Here is a 17685-nt window from a genome sequence, read left to right as displayed (position 1 = left end):
AACCACGAAATGAACGAAGCATGATTCCAGAACAATCAAGCAGAATGGGCTGTGATGCACCAAGGGGACACCTTCAAATTATTGGATTAGTCGGGTCGGATGGCTTAGACGCGGCGCTCTCTCCGGGCCGTCGAGCACGGACGGGGGATCTATAACAAAGCGGCGACATCATCATCATCATCAGCATCATCGCCGTCGTCAGGCTCACACCGGTTCATCGTGGGTGGTTGGTCTGTCTGCCTGACCCAGAGCGCCGGTCGGTACTTGATGTTGGGCTGTAGGGCTGGCTGGCAGCAGGCAGGCAGAAGAGAGATGAGGAGATGAGGGCGATTCCAGATGCAACAATCTGGGCCTTGGCCAAAGCTCGGGTTGGCTTGCTACCCGATACAGTGCTCTGCTGTGCCACGACAGAGATGCAGCCAATTCTTTGCTGTTCCAGCGGTGAAGCTAGCAATTAATCCCAAGGTCTTCGGGCATGCCGAGCGGGACGCTGTGCAGCGGGCGTACGCGGTGCGGGAGGTCTGGGCAAGGATGTTGTTGGCTAGCAGCATCCCAGAGGCCCATCCAAGGCCGCCCATTGGCTGCCCTGGGGCGCATCCTTTGATCAACTTGTGCTGTCTTGCTGGGACGCGGTGGGATGGTCGGGCCTGGTTCAGCCCTACGTTCTGTGCACCCCTCCTCCCTGTCGTGTTCTGATCCTTGTCGTCACATCTGTGCTAACGTCTTTTAGGCGCCACCCCCCTCGCAAGGGTTCTTTTGGAACTTGGCCTTGTAGCCCTCTGAGCGATCCAATGATCCGCCTCCGGTCCCCTCCCAGGTCCCCTCTCCCGGGAAGCGGACCAGGGTGCAACGAGACCGTTTGGTTTCCATCTGCGGACCAGGCAAGACGTGGCGTTTCCCCTGCCATTGGCCGCGTTGCACGGGTCGCCGTCCTTCAAATCGGTGCTGCAGTGCCAGAGATTCGGCGAGCAGCCAGGGGAGCGTCTCCAGCGCTTTGGGTTTCCCACAGGTTCTCGCATCCCCGAAACAGGTATCGCGTCCTGGCTGTCGCTCGAGATTTGAGACGGCAATTTGCTGGGAGGGACTCAGAAGAGTGGCCGACAGCCAGCTCTTGCTAGTCTCGCAATTCTTCTTCTTGAACGCCCAGTCAAATGGGCAAGGGGAGCTCTAGGAGCTCATCCCCGGCTCTTGATGGTCAATGGAGCTGCTGCTAGCAGTACTAGTATCTCGCCTCTTGTAACAGAGGACACCGCCAAGTCGAGTAGAACAGCTCGGGACCGACTGCGTATACGCAAGCTGGCGTCCTTTTGCTGTGCTTCCGCCCCTCCTGCTGGCATTCCTTCTTCTCCGATGCTGCCTTGCCTGCCTTGCCTACCTGCCTGCCTGCCTGCCTGCCTGCCTGCCGGCTGGCTATCTGCAGCTCGTCGTCACGGCTTAATGGCCACCCCCAGTGCTTAGAAAGCCGGCGGCGGCGTCGAAGCTTGTTCGTCAACGGAGACGATACTCGTGCCCAGAGTCCGTATGCCGTGTAACCCGTTCACGTTGCGTCAATGGCCGCCCTGGTTAGCATGCAGCCATTGGTGGACTTTGGCATTGCGGGTCCCGCCATGGGCATCGCGATGCTCCCTGGTCGACCGCCCTTTTTCAGTGCGGGAGCTTCAGTTTTGCGGGAGAAAAGGCGGGATGGGCACCGCCGCAACGGGGCACGCCTCGTGCGCTGCACTGCAACACACAGCACAGCACTGCATATGGACGCAGAAGAATGGAGCCCTTGGTCTGGTCTGTGACAGCGTATGCACATAAACTTTGGAGCTGTTGTGGACCTCTTGTCTCTGGATCCCTTCGTGCTGGCAGACAGATACGGCGACGAAGAGAGGCACAGCGACAGGGGAAGAAAGAGAGCTGGCCCGCCGCATGGAGCCTCCTGCAGCGTCCACGTTTCCTTGAAGCTTCTTGCCTCCCCGGATGCAACTTCAGTCACAGCAATCTGCAACTAGTGCTAGCAACTTGCGGATCGGTGTCTCGCCGAGGCTGTGACCATACCGTCTAATTTTGCTGGTGTTGCCTCTTGTCGCTAGTTATTCTTGCGGTCACTGCGCTCGAGATGGCATCGGGATATCACAAATGACAACAACACCGCCTTCAAAAGTGGCAAGCAACCTGGTTGTTTCATCGAAGATGCTGCACTGCACTCTGCAGTGCCAGGCTAGACGCACGCTCGTTGTCCGCATTTTTGCAGGTCTCCGATAGAGTAGGTACCTGTTACAGATACTGTGCGGTGTTCTTTGTTACGGTATCGTCACTGCTGCTTGTCCATCCACGCGTCATCCACTTTCGAGGATGTACTCGTATCTCGTATGATGTTCTAATGCTACTACCTTATTACTATCAAGACTGGTAATGTATCTACCGCGTATCATCTACCCCATCATCTATCCCATCTCTCAATTACCGAACAACTGGGCATAAACACGGACCGGGCGGAGTACGGTGCGCCTGTCCGACGTCGTCTTTTATGGACGTTGTGGAAGCTGGGCGGACCGCCTGGCGAGTGCCGAGGAAGGCGGGTCGCAGTGTATGAGCTAAACACACTCTATTTGCTCTCTATTTTTCCTTGATTGTAGTGTTTATGAGATCCGTACGGAGCATGTTGGGAGGCCAATTAACGACTAGGTATCTTTGAACGTTGATTTTGTCGTCCTGCTCCTAATACTGCTAACGCAAAGTCTGTCCTAAGTGAAACACGAGTCCGAGCCAGCCAGTCAATGGGTGTCTCGCTCGCTCCTTTCGGGGTCTCGCTCCTTTGGGCGGTCTCGCGCTTTTGCAGGACGGCGAGGGTTGAGGTATTGTTCCTATCATTATCTAACACGTGCTGGCCTCTCCTCTAACCACGGCGTCGCCGTATGCACCTGCCAGGACATCTTGCATCACAGCGTCACATTACGACCCGTTTGGGTAGCATCGACGATGTATCAAGATTGTACCTTTAGGCAGCGGATTTGTACACCGTCTTATTCGCTGCGGCTTCTGCTCCGTACAACCTTGCCAACCCAGTACCTGTACTCTACTTCGCACTTTGTCTGCATCGACCCATCACCTCATCTTTTGCACCTCTTGTTTCTCTCTTTGCATCTATTCCATACACGCCAAAATGTATAGAATTGGCTAATTGAGGCTATCCATCCCTCCCTCGCTGCTGCTTCAGCTTCAGCTTCTCCTACTCACCCTCCCCGGGATAAACTACATGATGTGGCGTTCTATGAGCTGGTCTTTCTTCAGGCAGCCACCGAGCCAGCCATCAGGCATGTTTACGGCTGCTACTATTCTATTTTTTTTTTCTTACGAGGGGCCAACAACTTGCTTCTGGGCCCCCTATTTTATCCATCTCTATACTGCCCTGCACCACTCAGTCTCCCCAACTATTTTTGGGGAAATGGCCCATCCTAGGCGCGAGTGGCAGACGAAACCAGCCAGTAGCACCTAAATCAGCTAAGTTGGGCTTCGGGGACAGAGATAGTGCCATCTGCTGCTTACTATCGAAGACGGGGGCTTCACAATACCACGCACAGATGTCAATCCTAATAGAACTCTGCAGTGGCCCTACAGGGCTCTGTAGGTCCTTTCCTGAGAGAAGAAAATATTATGTGGATGAAACGTGGACTTGGTCAATATTTTGCCCCCGTTTGTCCAAGCCAAGTTGAGACTAATGCTGAATTAGATGCTGTTCTTTTCAGTCCTGTTCCTAGCTGCGGTCGGCAGGCACCAGAGTCGAATGGTTATTCACCACTACGTGATTGATGATCGACGGCGATCGCATACGATTTGCTGAAAAGGGAACTTGAGCAAATCGCTTAGCCCTGGTGACGAATCATACGAAGCACAATCCTGACGGCCCATCTCCGAAGATGCCCCCGAGCGCTAACCATGGTTATTTGCCGACACCGCGCCAGTATTCCTACCGAATAGCCAGTTAGCTATTACTCCTCCAGTCCATCTCTAGCTTCAATCACTTCTATTGCAGGGGTGGTAAGTGCTACGTGCTGCGTTTTGGTTTGTGTTTGCTTCTTTCCCTTTTCTCTCCATCCTGAAAACTGCGCCTGTGCGACACATCCCTCTAGCATCCCAGAGTAACGTGGATGCTTTAGTGCTACCAAGGTGACTATACTATTTTCTCTCTCTCTCTCTCTCTCTCTGTCTTGCCTTCAAAATCCTATGTGGCAATGGATGGGGAAAATGCTTGCCATATCATGTGTTTTGGGGGGTGGGTTTGCTCCGGGATCATGGATCCAACTTATTTGTCAGTGACCAGCGTCGTTTGACATTTACCTTTTTCAGGAAAATAACAAAAGAACATGGTAGGTGAAAAGAATGGTAAAACAAGGGAGAATGATGACCCTAATATTCCGCGTGTTTTGATTTCGTGCCATCAGATCACTTCAGAATGCCCCCTTCATCATTTACACGAAGATTGGCGCTGTCTTAACAATCATTACCAAAGCATGCTGCGGAATAGTACTGCTAGCTAGCAGAGCCCCAAGCTGCCCTCTTACGACTCATGCTGTCCAGGGTCCAGTTGATGCAAGTATTCAGTGCCAGCTCTGCTTTGCGGGGCCAAGTGGTCGAGTCAGAACTGTCAGAACTATATCTAAAAGAGGCACGACAGGCGACTCGAGGCGGAAAGCAAACAACCCGGCTGCCGCCGCGATATCCGGTTAGGTAGGTAGGCAATGGGCCCCTTGTATAATGCTTGGACAGGCATTAGGTATTAGCAGTAGCCGGCAGTAAAACTGGGGCTTGGAACTTCTGTCCATACGGAGCTCGCCGCCGTAGCATGCAGGCTCCACATACTGGTATACCACCACCACTGTCAGGCATGGGTCCGATCTTCAACATGAAAGGCTATGCTGGACGGAAGTCGCCGATGTTGATAGAACTGCATAAACGAGGCGCCCGAGAAGGGCGCCGTATCAAAGACGTCAAGCATCAGAGGCTATGAGGCGGACAGTGATTCCCGGATAGGTCGGCGATGCTGAGATGGCTGCGAGCATGGGTTTCGGGGAGCCGCACCAGGGGCCCTGTCCGTCTAGTTTACGCGTTACTGCACGAAAGTCTTGAGCCAGTAAGGAGCAAATGTGCACTCCTTGCAGCCGTCCGTGGGATTTGCCCACTCTAATACGGAGCAATTGGGTACACACCACTTCCTTCCCGAGGGAGATTTGGAGGGTTGGCAAAGCACGTGGTAATCTGCAACGGCTATCCACTCGCGGCCGGTCAGGTCTGCAAGATTGCAAGCTGAACAGAGTAGCAGTGCTGCCAAGTGCAGCCAAGTGCAGGCAGTATGGATGGCTCATCGCCGTATCCATGATTCTCCATGCAGAGGAGCGGCTCGTGACTGGACGCGCAGCCACCCTGCCCCGGTTTTTCTCCATTGCAGAATCGTCTGTAAGGAATAACATCCATCGTGTCTTCCATAGTGCATGCGCAGTTTTTTTTTTTTTCTTCTCTTGTGTCCTTTTTGCGGCTGTACCTGCACAGAGTTGAAGGGCCGGCATGGTCGAATAGTTCTAGAGGCTATGCCGGACCAGGGGTCGAGATGGCTGATCCAGGCACCAGTCGTGTTTGGTAAAGTAGGTAACGACGCATGTCTGCGGTCTGAAGAGAGGGAGGGTAGCACTACTCTCGAGAACGTGGCAATGGCGTGGGATGGGATTTGAAGGACAAGATCCCCAAGCGCTTGTAGATGTGCGATGTGACTCTGTTGACAAACGAGCGAAATACATGCACGAATGCATCTTGGTTTCTGGAGACTGTTGCTAGCACTGCAACAAGGGGGTGCAGTGCAACCTCGTGGGCCAGGAAAGGCCCTTGGGCTTTTGCGTATACATGCCTGGGGGGAGTGTCAGCGCTCAAGAAGGCATGTCGACGGCATGCCGAGGAAGCTAAGTGATGCAGACATGATACTCGCGCGTCTCAAAGGCCGTGGATGAAGGAAAGGATCCAAGGGGAGGAGTGCGTTGATGGGATGCAAAATGGCGATGCTACAGCACTACTTGATCACGGCGGATTGCTGAGCTGGAGATGGACAAGAGGGTTTGACATCTAGCCTTTTCGTCTCACAATCCTCTTTCTTGCGGCGGCGTTGTTTTGTATGAGGAGGAGTCACAGGAAGAGGAGGAGTCACAGGAAGAGGAAGAGGAAGAGGAATAGAAAGGGGGCACTCACCCCAAATCCTGACCGGGCAATTGCATCGCGAACTTTTGAATGGGTTCCCAGGGAGGGCGTTGATGGATCCCCAAGATTGTATGATCGTCCCATGTATGTTGTGTATGCCACGTTTGTCTCTGCCGACTCAAACCTCGTTTTGGACGGGACCCCCCTCCTCCTCCTAGCAGCAGTAGTTTGGGGCTGCTCTCGGAGACATCGTTTACCCGTTGATCAACTTTGCGGTAATTGCCTCGCACGGCAAGTCCTATATTGCTATTCTTCTTCTGTGCCGCGTGTGAGAGACCCATGTGTGGATCGTCTCTTGGGGCTGGCTTCATTTGCCACGGGTGGCCGCCTTGTCGATTGCGAGATGCTGCACTTGGCCAGAGTAGTATGTACTACCACCCGCCAAGCTGCAGGGGAGAGGGAGAGATTGAATCCGAACAGAGAGGCCATCGTGTGATGCATTTGTGGATCAGGGAGGAATAATACTTGTATGATATGGTCTATGCTTTGGGGACGACCAGAATGTACTTCTCATCACTGTTGAGAGGTAAGGGATCCTCGTCGACGGGGATATTTGATTTGGTGAAAGTGTGTGACGTTTGTGGGGTAGAGGGATTGGCAAAATCGCCAAGCCGTGCAAAACCGTGATTGATGTTTTTTTTTTTTTTTTTTTTTTTTTTAATTTCCTGGTGAGCCTTGTTTTTTTTCTTTTTTTTTCTTTTTCAAATTCTGTGTTTTTTATTAAACGCCCCCTTCCTTATCTGACGGTTGACGACGACACGGCAGCTATAATTGCCATTTGCCTGCGTGGGTCATCGCCCGCCTTGTCAATTGTCATTTCACACTAAAAGCGCTTGTCGACGGGACGAAGGAGGCTAGTAGCGCCATCTTTTTCCGTCCTTGTTTTTATTCGTTCTCTCTCTCTCTTAATTGCTTTTCCTCGCACTCCGAAATAGATCGGTCAGGGGTTGGTGATAGCCTCGCCATAGATTCCCTTTTCGGAGAAGGCCATGGAGGGGCCGGCATCGTACTGTACAGGCATGCATGTTGTTACAAGGAAGTAGGTAAGGTAGTAATACGTAGTAGAGCAAAAAAAAAAAATGTACCGTAGCAGCAGGAGGGGGAGAGGGAGCATGGGGATAAGGATTTGCCGGAACTGACAGGCAAGTGGAGTTTGGCCGGTTGTTGTTTGTTTGGTCGTGGCAGGTTTTGGGTAGAGTGGCCCCCTTCGTACTCCCCCCAAAGAGAAGAGAGGAAGAAAGGGAACCCCCCCCGGTAACAAGCATGGTGCCGGCATATGGGGTGATGATTGGATTGGAGGGCCTGTCAGGGCGCCGGTTAGAGTTGATGGCACCTCATCTGGACTCATGCATATTTCCCGTTTTATCTTTGTGATTTGGAACGGCACTTTTATTACTCCCCGCCATGTATTACTCATCGGCGATGTAAGTGGGATGAAAGATGAAATGAGAGAAGAATTGATGATGAAGCATGATGGGGAGATTTGAAAAGAACGGAAGATGGGCAAAGGAAATGATGAACAGGGACATGTAGCTAGCCAAATAGAATGTAGCGTCCTTTTTTTTTTTTTTTTTTTTTTCTTTTTGCTATCTTTTGCTGTCTCTTGCTTTGCTTTCATCTTATTCTTGTTCGTTTTACTTTAGGGTCGGCAACCCAAACCCAGCCCCCATGGAGGGGTCGAGACGGGACTTCAAGGCAGATGCATCGTCATCCATCGTACAATGGGCAGTGGGAAAAAAAAACGACGATGGAACGGCGTGGCGAGGTGAATCCTTCCGACAGGGTGACGGGTAGGAGGATGCGGTGGCCAGCAAGGCCCGGGTCAGAAGGGCGCGTGGTTATGAGATGCGCCAGCGAGAGTTGAACAGGGTATCATTGCTACTACCTAGTGCTACACGCTGTATTGTGATGATGATTTGCTATAGGTACTGTTATGCTGGTACTGTTTCTCTTTCATTTCCTTTTTTTTTTTATAAAAAAAAGGAGAGAGAGTGAAATATAACTAGCCACGATCATCATAGAGGCTTATTATTACGTACCTACTCTATCAAGTATAGAGAAAAAAAGGAAGAGTAAGAGGGACAAAGATAGTGAGCCGCCACTCGGCTTCACACCACACACGCCTCTACTAAAAAAAGAAAGCTCCAAAATGCCACGCTTCTCGCACGTTTCAGAGCAGCATTAGCGGATCTGTTGATTTGTGCCTGGTTGGTCGTTTTGGGACATGGCAGGGCTCGGCTTCTGTCATCGGCAGTGTGTGTCTCTTGTGTGTCTCTCTTTTTGCGTCTCATTCATTTCTCCAGCTCGCTGTTCTCACTCCCTTTCTCTATATTCTCGCGCAACAGGGTTGCAGTGAGGGGAGGGGGGGGGGGGGGGGGCAAGAGAGATGATGCAGGGCCATCGTAGCAGTTTGCACCTCATTGCAGAGTTGCATTGGCATGGGGGGGTTTTGTTTTTGGCTGTGCTGATGTCAAAATCTTTTGGGAATCTTGGTTTTGCTGGGTTGCTGTTTCGAGAGAGATGTGCAGCACGCGCGGTGGGACTATTTTGACTTTTGACGCCTGAGATTTGCGGGGAGGGAGGGCTGTTGATTGCGTTGGCGAGGTTTTTGATTGTCCTGCACGATGGGATGGATTCAATGGTGATGCTCACCCCCCTCTTCTTTCCATGTCCCCCGTCTTCTTCCTCTGACTGAAGACACGTGCATGTGCTTGGAACATTCTCTGCTTCTTGCAGGCAGTGCTCACGTAGAATGTGGAGTCTGGAGAGATGGCGCTCTCATCGTGTTGTTGTTCCAAAACCCCAACCCTGGGGCTTTACAAAAACGCCACAGAAACGAGATCATCGGGTTGTGCAAAGCTTGTCATGGAACATGGAACCCACTTCAAGAGGCCAACGAGATCAAATGCCATGCTTTCTGGAGAAGACACACACACAAAAAAAAAAAAAAAGGACCAGACGACCAATGGGGAAGATTGGCGAACTGGGCGCTTCGCTACGTTGTTGGCTCTAGCAACTTACAGTGCTGCACTAGTTCGCCCTTTTTCTCCTCAGCTTCCATCCACATGGCAAAAAAGGAACATTCGATTCGCTTCTCCAACTTGTTCCATTCTTCCATTCCTTTTCCCATGCAGGCAATCATCTAGAAGTTTTGGCTGCAGCATCGTTTCTTTGACGGGGCTGCCAGCCTCTGCAAAAAATTTTTCCTTCTTTCTCCTCTTTCTCTCCACCCGTTCCTCGGTTAAGGAAAAAAAAGGAAAAAAAAAAAAAAACCGCTTGAGCTGAGCCATGCGGCTGAGCTGAGCTGAGCTGAACTTTTGGGCCACAATTTCAGTTGATTCTTGTGTTACAGCACAGGAAGATGAGAAAGTGACGCGTGCATATGTGAAGTTCAGGTATCAGTAGCTCTTAGCTCTAAGCTATAGTTCCAATGTGGGTGTGGGCGTGTGCGTGTGAGTAATTGCTATGGATGGAAAGCAGTTCTGCTCGCCGATGAGGACCAGTTGCGTCACATCGTGTAGTATCCCGCAGGCGTATACAGAAGATAGTCTCTCTCTCTCTCTGCCTCTCTCTCTACGATCATAATAATGGGTAATGATGCACGTTGGACGAGCTAGGCGTATCAGCTGAAAGAGTAAGATAGACGGCGACTCGGGCTTGTATTTGCACCGACTTTATTTTTTTTTCTCTCTCTCTTTCTCTTTCCAGCCTTGACAATTTGTTTCCTACTTATTCCCATGGCTGCCCTGTGGGTATGGCGTGTTGCTTTTTTTGTATCTTGCCCATCTCCCGAAAGGAGGGTTGTTGGTTGGCTGAAAGCAAGCAATCCCAGTATACAAACTACCGCCTATACCAGTAGGGCGAACGTGAAATTATCTCTTGCCCACAATTGGGGGTTGGGGGGGGGGGGGGGCCACATCGCCTTGTCGCGTGAGGCCCTTTGCCCACCCCATGTTCGTCATGGTTTTTGCTTCGTGCGAGCGGCACATCTCATACCGAGACGAATAGGCCGGAACAATTTGTACAATGAGGCGTATCGTTAAGAAAATACTACAATCAATCTGTAATATAGGCAGGGTAGAGAGATATAGCAAGGGAGAGAGGCAGGGAGAGAGAGAGAGGCAGAAAAGCCCAGAAAAAATCATGTCTTAGATGGAAATGCTACTGTAGATGGAGGGGGGCGTGTGTGTGATTGTCGATTGGTGCAAAGTAGCATTCCGTCATGGAATAAAAAAAGAGGCTAAGGGTCAATTGCGTAGCAACACTGGATCCAGACACGTGCGAAGAGCTTCGCAGGATTTAGGATGGAACAAGGGCGGCGAGATGGCCACGTTTTTTCGAGGGTTTCCTTTTTGTCTCTCTCTCTCTCTCTCTTTGTTCATCAAGGTGCATGCTGTAGGTAGGGGTGGTGAGAAGGCAGGGAGGGGTGAGCGTTTTCATCCTTGATGGCGTATCGATGAAGCTTGAAGAGAGAGAGAGATGGGATAAGCAAATGGTGCGCTTGGCTGGGGGCTGGCCGCATGGGAAGAAGGAGGGGGGAGTAGCATTGCAGAGAAGAAGTGACGATGATGGAAGCGAGGGCATCTCCAAGCACGGCACTCCAGGCAGTAGGCAGAGGAAGAGAGGGGTGTATCGTATCGTATTGCCATTATGGTTCCCGCTTGTATGTACAGGTAGGGCATATGGAGCAGACTAAAGAGATGGAGCATGGAGCCGAGTTACGATTTACTCTGTTGGTCCAGGCTTGCCTTGATGTTTACTAGCCGAGCAGCGTTTACGCGCATGGATTGTATTCTACTTGTACAAGGCACGGGGATATCAGAGGGGCAGAGACCAAGAAGTGTGTAGCATCGTGCCGTGGTTGATCAGCCAACTCTTGGCATCATTTTTTTTTTATCTTATTTTATTTTTATCGTGGGTTTATTATTCGCTTCACGCATGTACTTGTTGCTGATCAGCGAGTGGTTTGCTAGTCTCTGCTCCGTAATTCTTTCTTCTAAAATACGCGCCCTGTCGAGTCAGTCCAAAAGTCCTGTGTTGTAACTGCGCCTCTTTCTTGTCCAAAAATACATGTACCTGTTGTTACACCACGCCACATATTTTTCAATACGGCGTGCACACCTAAACCTTTGTGTGCTCGACTGTATTCCGGTCTCCGGGCGTCGTTCGGACATGGAGGCGGGGGAATCTTTGTTGCTTCCCAATTCCCTCTCGGCCTTTCTTTTTATTTGTTGCTTGTGGATGTTTATATAGTATATATAAATTTAATTTTTAAAATTTTTTTTCCCTTTGCCTTAATAGTACTACTACCTGTTCTAAAGGGAAGGCTAACAAAATCCAGAATCCCCCGGAATCCCCCCAACCCCTCCCTCCTGGGCGCAGCGATGCGACGGGATTGGGGATTGGGATTCGCAATGGGGATATGGATGGGGACGAGATGGACGCCAATGCGACGTAACTGCACAGCACGCTTGAAAGGCAGATGGAAAGGAAGCTGAAAAGAACAAAATCAGGCCCCATGGGGACGCCGAATGGGACGGTGCAGACATACCTGTATGTATGCAGACATACGCAGACATCCATACAGGCACCGCTGCTGCAGGCGGAATGGAGGGCAGATTTTCAACCAGATACTTGTAGATAGTCATGTAGTCCTTCGCATCCACGCAGGCCTGACTCGATATCGTCTCGTATCTCGCTTCCGACAGGCAAGTATAAACCGGCCAAGCGAGGGGTTTGAAAAAAAAAGGGACCGCAAAATGAATAAACTAGAATATGAGCTCCAGCTACACGAATTGACTCACCATATTGCATGTGCGTAATCTTGTCGTGAGTGCTCAATATTTCTCGCATTCCCTTTTTTTCTAGCCCCCGGCTTGCTTGCTTGCCTATGCACGTACTTGAGAGAAAAAGAGAGAAGAAAAAAAAAAAAAAAGCGCAACATCTTCTGTGTGTTTGTATGTATGTACGATGCATGTACAAAGTAAGTAGGTACTGCAGTATGTATGTATGAATGCATATGAGGAATGAGTGCGTCAAACTACAGATGCACAGCTTCATGCACGAACACCGTTGTGGAAGAATTTCGCGCGCCGGCCTTCCTATGCGAGACCAGGGATCGTTGACGAGATTTGAGGATTCTCACCCAGAGCCAGCCGCTGTGTGCATGCGTTCGTATCGTCCCCAGCCCGTCTCTGCCGGTCTATTTCCTCTTTCTGCTCCATCTCGCGCCTGTGTGTGTTCCTGCTTGGTCCCGGAGAAATGGGCGAAGAGCCTGGGTTCTGTCCGTGGGGGGGGGGTTTGCTTCGGGATGCGATGCTGCAAAACTTGGGAGCTGGGAACGAACGAGCGGCCATTGCGTTGATCTGGACAGGGCCATGGCATGGCATGGCATGGCCATCTACACAGTAGGTACATGTCGGTATAAGGGATGCTGCTCATGATGCTGCAGTATGCTTGTTGTTTGCTCTTGTGGCCTCGCTTCTCGCCATTATCGCACACTCCCTCCCTGTCCTCTTCCTCCATCTTCGTCTATCTCTCTTTCTCGTGTACTCCATGGTGCATGTGTTTGTCCGTTTTGCTCCCTGCCCGGTCTCTTTTCTCCCTTCTGCCCGGTCTTTCTTTGCACCGGCGTTCCACGGCGCATCTCCGGCGCCCATCAGTCTCTATTTTTGCATTCGTCCCTGTCATCTGCGTTTTCTCTTCTTGGCCCTCAAAGGGTGTGTGTGCAGCAGGAAAAGGGCACGTTCCCACTCGTACGATGATAGTCCTTGTATACCTAGATGTACAGTATATTCCTATGTATGTATATACGTGTGGTAAAAGACGGTGCTACTGCACTTCGCGTATCCTTATACCTAATCCTCTCTTTCTTCTTTTTCGGCCCCCCCCCCCCCCCCAGGCCAAGCGATATCCGGCAACTCATTTATTCGCCGGCGGGGTTTATCGTATTATACGGGCGGAAGTACGGGCTGCTCAGCATGCCGTCCAAATTGCCCGTCGGGCGAGCAGCGACTGGGAAAATTAATTTGACGGATATGCGGTTACGCAGATCCGAGTTCTGGCTTGCCCATGTCGCCGCCCCCCTGAGCCTGCCTCTCTCGTTGCAGGCAGGTATTTCAATTCCATTGACGGCGTATCTGCAGCATCCTGTATCACGGCTCGGTGTTTGCCAGTCTCTTGTGCAAAGCACCGAATACCAAACCCGGGATGCCAAGAATCTTCATGGCATAATGTTCCCATCCAACAAGCGCGCATAAAAACGGGGGCTGCCGCCACGGGTGCTACGTAGCACCACTTACAATATCACGTCCTGTGTGGTGTGTACTGGCATCTGCCTACATGTATGTACCTTGGTAGTATTAAGCATTTTTTAACATGACATGCCAGTTTCAGCCCAGCTTAGTCCAGCCGTGTTCCTTTGTGCGAATCTCGCTGCCACGTGGAAAGCAGCGACCCCAGGACGAAACATTCTACTGCCGACACGCTGAGCCGAGCCCCCCTGGTGACCTTTTGTCTTGCTTCTTTGAGGAACTACTTGTATATCACAGTTACTGCTAAGAAACCAGCGCGCGGAAGAGACGCATCCGTGGCAAGGCTGAGACGCTGAATACCTACTAGATTACTACTTACCGACCGCTAGCATATTGAAACTCCACGTAGCACACGAGAGAGCGCGCGGCTAATCTGTCAGAGCATTATTTCTTTCCTTTGATTACTGCATCTAGCCATGACATCTGATTACATCAGCTTTCTGCTTCTCCGGGCTATGTAATTATCGCGCTGACTGAGTAATCCAAGGTTCCATCCTGACAAATCCCCGCCTGTCTCGCTACCAATTGCCAGCGCCACGCAATGGGTGAGCAGCCTGAGCACCGCAAACTACGTATGGCGACCAGCTTTGGGTAGCTGATGGACAGCTATGGAGGGGTAAAGAGGACAAAAAAAAAATGGACACACCAAGTGCTGTTGGAAGCTCGCGAGTTGGGCGGCTGCAGTACTTAACCAATTGCCTTGCTTTCTCCAAACCTCCTCGATGGCCTTCTCTCTATCCAATCTCCTCAATTTCACGTCGACGCTGCTCCTGACTCTGTCGGATCCCCTGCAACAGCTCTTCACCGCACCCAGCAACGCAAGCTCAGCAACAATGGCCGCTAGACCTACCGGCCTCATCGCCACCAAGGGCATTGAGCTCTTGACCTGGGGTAAGTAAGCAAGCAAGCGTTCGACGCAAAGCTAGCAACGGCTGGCCAAGATCCCCCCCACAGTTGGACATATTGTCGTCTCTTCTTTCTACAAGTACCTACATCATTGTCTTCAATTGCATAGCACTGTATTTCTGTCGTACTCGGTACTCGTGCCCTGCCTGTTCCCTGCTTTGCCGGCTTTTATACGCCCTACGAGGATCGTACATGGCCTTGGAATCCTTCTCATCCTTCCCCCAGCACGGACCTTTGCCTTCAATTCTTCCTCCCTTATGCTGCTACAGCAGAGCTGCCTAGTGGCTAGCCGCTCTCGTCTAGGGGTTTCTTCAATTCTCCTGTAGCTCTCCTGTAGGAGAATCATCGCGGGAACTAGGGCCCTTATGCAGCCGGCGAGAATCAAGGGCCATGGGCAAGCAAACCGCCCGCCACAAACCGCCCTGCCCTGCTTTGTTCCTTGTCCTGCTACACTCATGCCACCCCCGGTACCTGCAGTTGACTGCCTGCTTGTCTCCGGAGTCGGTACGAGCATGCCAGCAGCTGCAGACCTGGGTAGAGAGATAAACAGCTTACATTGTCTGTGCGTCGTTGTGCCTCTCCACGATGGTGATTATGCTGGCGGTTACGATGACGTACGCGAGTTGAGTTTGGGGAACCAATCCTCACAATCATACTCTTAAGCGAATATCAAGGCGCAGCTGCTTGCCGGCATCTACACTGTGGCATTCGGTATATTCGGCAGATGCCAGAGATGATTCCTCGGCTTTGTTGGCAAATATTCCGGATTTAGCAAATGCTGCCATCATTGCTCATTCTTCCTATCATGCCATCTCGCCAAATTTAGACAAGGTGGTCGACCGCATCACATGGCCTTTTTTGTTTTATCTCAACCCTTCCCTTGTCCCTCCGCCAAAACCAAAAAAAAAAAAAAAAAAAAAAAAAAAAAAAAAAAAGAAAAAGAAACAGAGGGAGAAATAAAAGTGCCCATTTGACCAGGATACAAGTCGTATTTTGGCCATTTATATCATTTTCTTCTTTTCTATCAACGCGTCCTTGTCTATGACGGCAGTGCCAGTGCCTGTCCATCTGCTGGGCAATATCCATCCAATAGTTTCGGGGAACCCCCCCGGACTCCTTGTTCGCATACAGACCGTTCAGTTCCCCAAGGAATATTTGTCACTGACCAGGACAGGCACCCCCAACGGCGTCAAGGCTAGCATCCTGCTGGAGGAGCTCAAAGAGGCATACGGGCTCGAGTACACATGGCAGGGCATCAACATCAGCACCAACGTGCAAAAGGAGCCTTGGTTCACGGCCATCAACCCCAACGGCCGCATCCCCGCCATTGTGGACCATGACAACAACGACCTCGCCGTCTTCGAGGGCAACGCCATCCTCGGGTACCTGACGCGCCGCTATGACGCCAAGCACCTCTTCTCGTTCCCCGTCGACTCCGACGACTACACGCGTGCGGAATCGTGGATCGGCTTCCAGCACGGCGGCATCGGCCCCATGCAGGGCCAGGCCGGCCACTTTGTGCGCTTCGCCAAGGAAAAGGTGCCGTACGGCATGCAGCGCTACGTGGGCGAGACGGAGCGCCTGTACGGCATCCTCGACAACCGCCTGAAAGATCGGGATTATCTTGTGGGCGAGGGCCGAGGCAAGTACAGCATCGTCGACATTGCCTTTGTGGGCTGGGCCAACGGCCTGGAGATGTCCACCACCACCTCGCACGACATGTTCCCCAACGTCAAGGCGTGGCTGCTGCGGCTCTGGGATCGCCCGGCGGTGCAGAGAGGCTTCGCAGTCCCCAACCCGCCCATGCTGGATGCGCGAAAGGGCCCCAGTGCAGAGCAGGCCGCTGCCATTGCCGAGGCTAAGAAGCTTGTTGACGCTGGCAAGGAGCAGTTCGGCTACAAGTACGCGTCCCCATAGAAGGAGGCTTTGCTTGGCAACGAAGAGAAAAAAATTACAAATTACACGAAGGATTGGTTTTAGCGTTGATCCGTAGAAAAAAGTGAATTTGACGAACAAGATTCCCCCCCACTGTGAGCCTGCGCCTACCGTTGCTTAACACGACGTGAATCAGACCTGTCAGATCTCTGTATAACCATCGTTGACTACACGCACTACGCACAATTACGACTAGTAGGCCAGTAGTATCTCGTGCTTGGCAATGTAATGGAGCACTGTATACAATTTCTCCGTATTACCGTTTCCTTTGTACTTGTAATTCTACATGTACTACCTACTACTACTACTACTAGCATGCCGTTGTGCGTTATGCAGCTAGGAAGACGGGGAGCCTTATCTACCTAATTCACAGTCCGGCAATCGACTCATTATGACATATCAAAACATCTAGCTTGTTTTGCATATCGACAATCAAGTTAGTTGGCAGCACAAAACGACTAGGAGATTTAAAGTGGCATGATGCTTGTTGCATGGCACTGGGGGCCCCGAAATCCGGCAGGAAGAAAGGATGGGATTTTGCAAGGAAGGGAAATAAAAACGAGCCCGGCCAATGGGGCGGCTTTGCATCGCGTAGGATCGAACCGTTTTGCCTAACAAAATTTTATTCTCCTTCTATTGCACAACGGTATTTTTTTTTCTTTTGTAAGGTGGCTTGGAGGGATTCTGCCTGTTGAAGGAAGAATGAATGGCGTGGGGTTTACTTTTTTACTTGGACAGAAATGCCTCACGCTCCCTTTCTCTCTCTCTCTCTCTCTCTCTCTCTCTCTCTCTGTGTGTGTGTGTGTGTATGTATGTATGTGTCATTGGTTTGATTTTTTTCATCCACCCCCTTTCCCCAATCTCGTCCCATCTCAGCTCCTCAGCTCCCGAGCGGACGCTATCGTAGAGTGCGCCGGATCTAGCAGAGATGCCTGCCTCGGATCATGGCGCTAGGCACGTCGGTTTTGTTCACAACACATCATAAAAAAAAAAAAAAAAAAAAAAAAAAAAAAGTAAAGATGACGAGTTGTCTTTTCTTTTTTCCTTTTCTGTTTATACGAACCACTAGTAGTAAATAGTACTAGGTAGCAGTGGTGGTGGTTGCTGTTTCGTAGCGAGTATATATGTACGTATGTGTAAGTGGCTGGCTGGGCAGTCCATTGACAAGCATGTGAAGCAACAGAGAGCAGCGTTCCAGACGAGGGGACTTTGCTAGATAGCAACAGTCTGTATTAGTATCTATTTCGAACATTACCATCTCAACAGTGTTTGACGGTGTTTCTACATTGCACCAATGGTG

General features: G+C 51.1%; 2 protein-coding genes across 3 annotated transcripts; one reads left to right on the top strand and one right to left on the bottom strand.

Moving 5' to 3' along the window:
* Nucleotides 1-5673: 5673 nt before the first annotated feature.
* Nucleotides 5674-12587, bottom strand: TrAFT101_001442 (uncharacterized protein; the record flags this gene model as incomplete). Its single annotated transcript, XM_066126324.1, has 4 exons — nt 5674-5887; nt 8271-8275; nt 9835-9857; nt 12377-12587. 4 exons carry the CDS (start codon nt 12585-12587, stop codon nt 5674-5676), a joined length of 453 nt encoding a protein of 150 aa, XP_065982425.1.
* A 1061-nt stretch (nt 12588-13648) lies between these two features.
* Nucleotides 13649-16443, top strand: TrAFT101_001441 (uncharacterized protein). 2 transcript variants are annotated; one of them, XM_066126323.1, is made up of 2 exons: nt 13649-14435; nt 15625-16443. In XM_066126323.1, the coding sequence occupies exons 1-2, from the start codon at nt 14267-14269 to the stop codon at nt 16365-16367; spliced, it is 912 nt and encodes a 303-aa protein (XP_065982424.1). In that variant the 5' UTR covers nt 13649-14266; the 3' UTR covers nt 16368-16443. The 2 variants fall into 2 exon arrangements, with proteins under 2 accessions (XP_065982424.1, XP_024762538.1); XM_024907724.2 differs by lacking the exon at nt 13649-14435 and having other exon boundaries at nt 14456-16443.
* Nucleotides 16444-17685: the final 1242 nt, after the last annotated feature.

The sequence above is a fragment of the Trichoderma asperellum genome, chromosome 1 (assembly GCF_020647865.1).
Source record: "Trichoderma asperellum chromosome 1, complete sequence".
Lineage (NCBI taxonomy): Eukaryota > Fungi > Ascomycota > Sordariomycetes > Hypocreales > Hypocreaceae > Trichoderma > Trichoderma asperellum.
The sequence above is the reverse complement of the archived record's forward strand: the minus strand, read 5'-3'. Positions and strand labels throughout refer to the sequence as shown.

Coding starts and splice junctions, on each gene's coding strand:
- TrAFT101_001441 (XM_066126323.1), top strand. CDS start 14,267: ATGGCCTTCTCTCTATCCAATCTCCTCAATTTCACGTCGACGCTGCTC. Junction 14,436..15,624: donor CATTGAGCTCTTGACCTGGG/GTAAGTAAGCAA, acceptor TGACCAGGACAG/GCACCCCCAACGGCGTCAAG.